Source organism: Trichechus manatus, unplaced genomic scaffold (genome assembly GCF_000243295.1).
Source record: "Trichechus manatus latirostris isolate Lorelei unplaced genomic scaffold, TriManLat1.0 scaffold00279, whole genome shotgun sequence".
NCBI classification, from domain to species: domain Eukaryota; kingdom Metazoa; phylum Chordata; class Mammalia; order Sirenia; family Trichechidae; genus Trichechus; species Trichechus manatus.
The window spans coordinates 1767646-1770931 of NW_004444215.1; the positions used below are offsets into that span (position 1 = coordinate 1767646).

Genomic DNA, 3286 nt, shown 5'->3' on the forward strand with positions numbered 1-3286 from the left:
TGCAGGAGCCGCAGGTGATGCAGGACCCCCAGGAGAGGCAGGAGATGCTGGTGAGGTAGGAGCTGCAGGTGATGCAGGAATTGCAGGTGAGGCAGAAGCCCCAGGTGAGGCTGAAGTCGCAGGTGAGGCAGGGGTCCTAGGTGAGCCAGGAGGCCCAGGTGAGCTAGGAGGCCCAGGTGAGGCAGAAGTTGAGGATGTGGCAGAAGCTGCACATGATGTAGGAGCTGCAGGTGATGCAGGACCCCCAGGAGAGGAAGGAGATGCTGGTGAGGTAGGAGCTGCAGGTGACGCAGGAGTCGCAGGTGAGGCAGCAGCTGCAGGTGTGGCAGCAGCCGCAGATGGAGCAGGAGCCGCAGGTGGGGCAGGAGCCGCAGGTGGGGCAGGAGCCCCAGGTGATGCAGGAGCCCCAGGTGAGGCAGGATATGAGGTTGTGGCAGGAGCTGCAGGTGATGCAGGAGTTGCAGGTGAGGCAGGGGCTGCAGGTGAGGCAGGATATGAAGATGTGGCTGAAGCTGCAGGTGAGGCAGGAGCTGCAGGTGAGGTAGGAGCCGCAGGTGATGCAGGATATGAGGATGTGGCAGGGGCGCTAGGTATGGCAGCAGCCCTAGGTGAGGCAGGAGGCTCAGACGAGGCCGACACCTGGGCGCAGCAGTGGAGGCACGCCCTACAGCCCATGCTGGAGAGCCTGGCCTACCAGGAACTGAGACCCTTTTCGGGGCGAGAAGAGCCAGGCCCCGGGGAAGAGCCCTTTGAGGGCTGGCTGGACCACGCCTACGACATGCTGTACCTGTGGCGCCACGTGTCGGAGAGGGAGAAGAGGAGGAGGCTGGTGGAGTGCCTGAGCGGCCCGGCCCTGGACCTCCTGTGTGGCCTCCTGGCAGAAGACCCCGGCCTCCCCGCGCAGGACTGCCTGGTGGCCCTGGTGCAGGTGTTTGGGACCCAGGACACGCGCATGACCGCGCGGCTCAAGTTCCTCACCTGCGCCCAGGAGCCTGGGGAGAGCCTGTTTGCCTATGTGATGCGCCAGGAAGGCCTGCTGCAGACGGCCATGGAGAAGGGGGCGGTGCACCCGGCCATCGCGGACCAGGTGCGTGTGCGGCAGGTGCTGATGCGGGCTCAGCCCAATCGCACGCTGTACAGCAAGCTGAGGAGGATGCGTATGGAGGGGCGGCCTCCTGGCTTCATGGCGCTGCTAGGGCTCGTTCAGGAGACCGAGGCATGGGAGGCTGCCCAGGCCAGGAGGGAGCCATCCCAGGTGGAGGAAGGGGCCCACGCAGCCGGTGGAGCCCCAGCCATCATCCAGGCTGACCCAGGCAATGAAGAGGCTGTCGGGGAGGCATCAGGCAGTGAACATGCTGCCAAGGCCACCACAGCCAAGGAAGATGCCGGCCAGGCCATCCCGGCCAATGAAGATGCCACCGAGACCACTGTAGCCAATGAAGACGCCGCCGAAGCCGCCCCAGCCAGTGAAGGCGCCGCCCGGGCCGTCCCGGCCTGTGAAGATTCCGCGGAGGCTGCCCCAGGCAGTGAAGAGGCCAGTGAGGCTGTTCACGACACTGAAGACACCTCTGAGGCTGCTCCAGGAGCCGATGCTGCTGTAAAGGGCGCCCCTGTGACTCAGGAAGATGAAAGCGCTCCCGCCCCAGCTCAGGTGGGCAGTGCTCCCGGGGCAGGCCCGGGAGGTCCAGGCAGTGAGCCCGAGGGCCTTGTCCAGGGAGTGGCGACCCCCACCCCGTGACCAAACAGGAAGGATGGACCAGGGACAGGGCAGGCTTCGGGAAGCTCCATCCCTGCTGTTGTTTGTGACTCAGTTTCCCTGACGTGCTGATGTGTTTTTTGCTGTTTTCCAGTGTTGTTCTCTGCCTGTCCCGTGGGGTCACGGGACAAGGCCATGCCCCAGCGAGTGAGCTGTGGAGGGGTCCCCCGAAGTGAGTGGTGGTTTCCAGAGTCATTGTCCTGACAGGAGGCAGAGGTGGCGGGGGAGGGCCACAGTGTGGGGGTGGCTGAGGCTCCTGGTTAGGGACTCCGGAGGAGGGAGGGCTCGTGACTTCTGTTGGTGTTTATATGTTCCCTCTGTTGTAATTCCTTTCACTTCAACAGTTCCAGTGTTTCTCATCAATAAATCTCATTGAGTGTTTTGGCTGAGTTTTGCCTCTGCTGTGGGAAATGGAGGCGAGGTCCTCCGGGGGCGGGAGCGGGGGCAGTGGCTGGTATCCCAACCAGGGTCCGTATTGGGGTGTGGTCTGTGAGGGGCTGTGTGGTTCCCTAGGCCAAAGGACTCTCATGACAGGATGCTGATTGGCATAGGAAGTGACTGGTTGTGACCCTTGGACACTTGGGAACATCCCCCAAAAAGAAGTATGAAAAACGCTGGAGGAACAGCAAGCAAGAGCTTGAGGCCTGGCTTGATGCTCAGCATCCGTATCTTTTATTCTCCCCGTTAAAAAAAAATTTTTTTTAATTGTTGTTGACAATATAGATAGCAAAAACATATACCAATTCAACAGTTTCTACATGTACAATTTAGTGACATTACCTTTTTCTAGTTGTGCAACCATTTTCCTGCGTTGTTCCTCCCTGATTAACAAACTCACTGCTCCCTAAGGTTAGTATCCATATCTTTTTAATAGCTTTCCAATTTATTCTCCTGTCTATCCGGAGCCCGGGTGGCAGAGTGGTTAAGCATGCCTGTTAACCAAAAGGTCAGCAGTTCATATCCACCAGCCGGTCCTTGGAAACCCTATGGAGCAGTTCTACTGTGTCCTGTAGGGTCTCTATAAGTTGGAAATCAACTCGACAGCAACGGTTTTTTATTCCGTGTATGGAATCATTGTTCTAGAGCTTTCATGATCTCTAGGGAAATGGCTGTATATGCGGAGCGGTCTCACCAGCTTCGAAGGGCCGCGGACGGGGGCGGAGAACGTGTGCGGCCGCGCGCACATAGTCTTGTCACCGGCTCACCCGTTAGATTCGCAGCAGGTGTTCCTCCTTTGTGCGCCTGCGCGCGTGTAGTCCTGGCGCCGGCTAGCTCTCCAGATTCGCATCAGGTGCACATCCTGTGTGCGCCTGCGCAAGCGCAATCCCGTCTCCTGTTAGCCTGCTAGATTCCCACCAAGTGCCCATACTGTGTGCGCCTGCGCGCGTGTGCGGCTCCACGAGCCTGTGGCCGTCGTGTATGCGCCTGCGCGCACCGCCATTTCCTCAGCCGCGGGCTCGGCGCAGTGTCCGCCCGGAAATGCGACGGTCAATACAACGAAATGGCCGTCCCTGGCGCGAACGGCTTCCA

General features: G+C 60.0%; 1 protein-coding gene across 1 annotated transcript in view; it reads left to right on the forward strand.

The window, feature by feature from the left end:
- The window catches only part of LOC111819148 (paraneoplastic antigen Ma6F-like), a 15903-nt gene that overhangs the window by 1311 nt on the left and 11306 nt on the right, over positions 1-3286 (forward strand). Inside the window, exons 3-7 of the mRNA XM_023725024.1 lie at positions 33-176; positions 447-541; positions 632-1691; positions 1851-1903; positions 3097-3243. Of these exons, the coding sequence (XP_023580792.1) occupies positions 33-176; positions 447-541; positions 632-1691; positions 1851-1903; positions 3097-3243 (1499 nt within the window). The remainder of the gene's footprint in view (positions 1-32; positions 177-446; positions 542-631; positions 1692-1850; positions 1904-3096; positions 3244-3286) is intronic.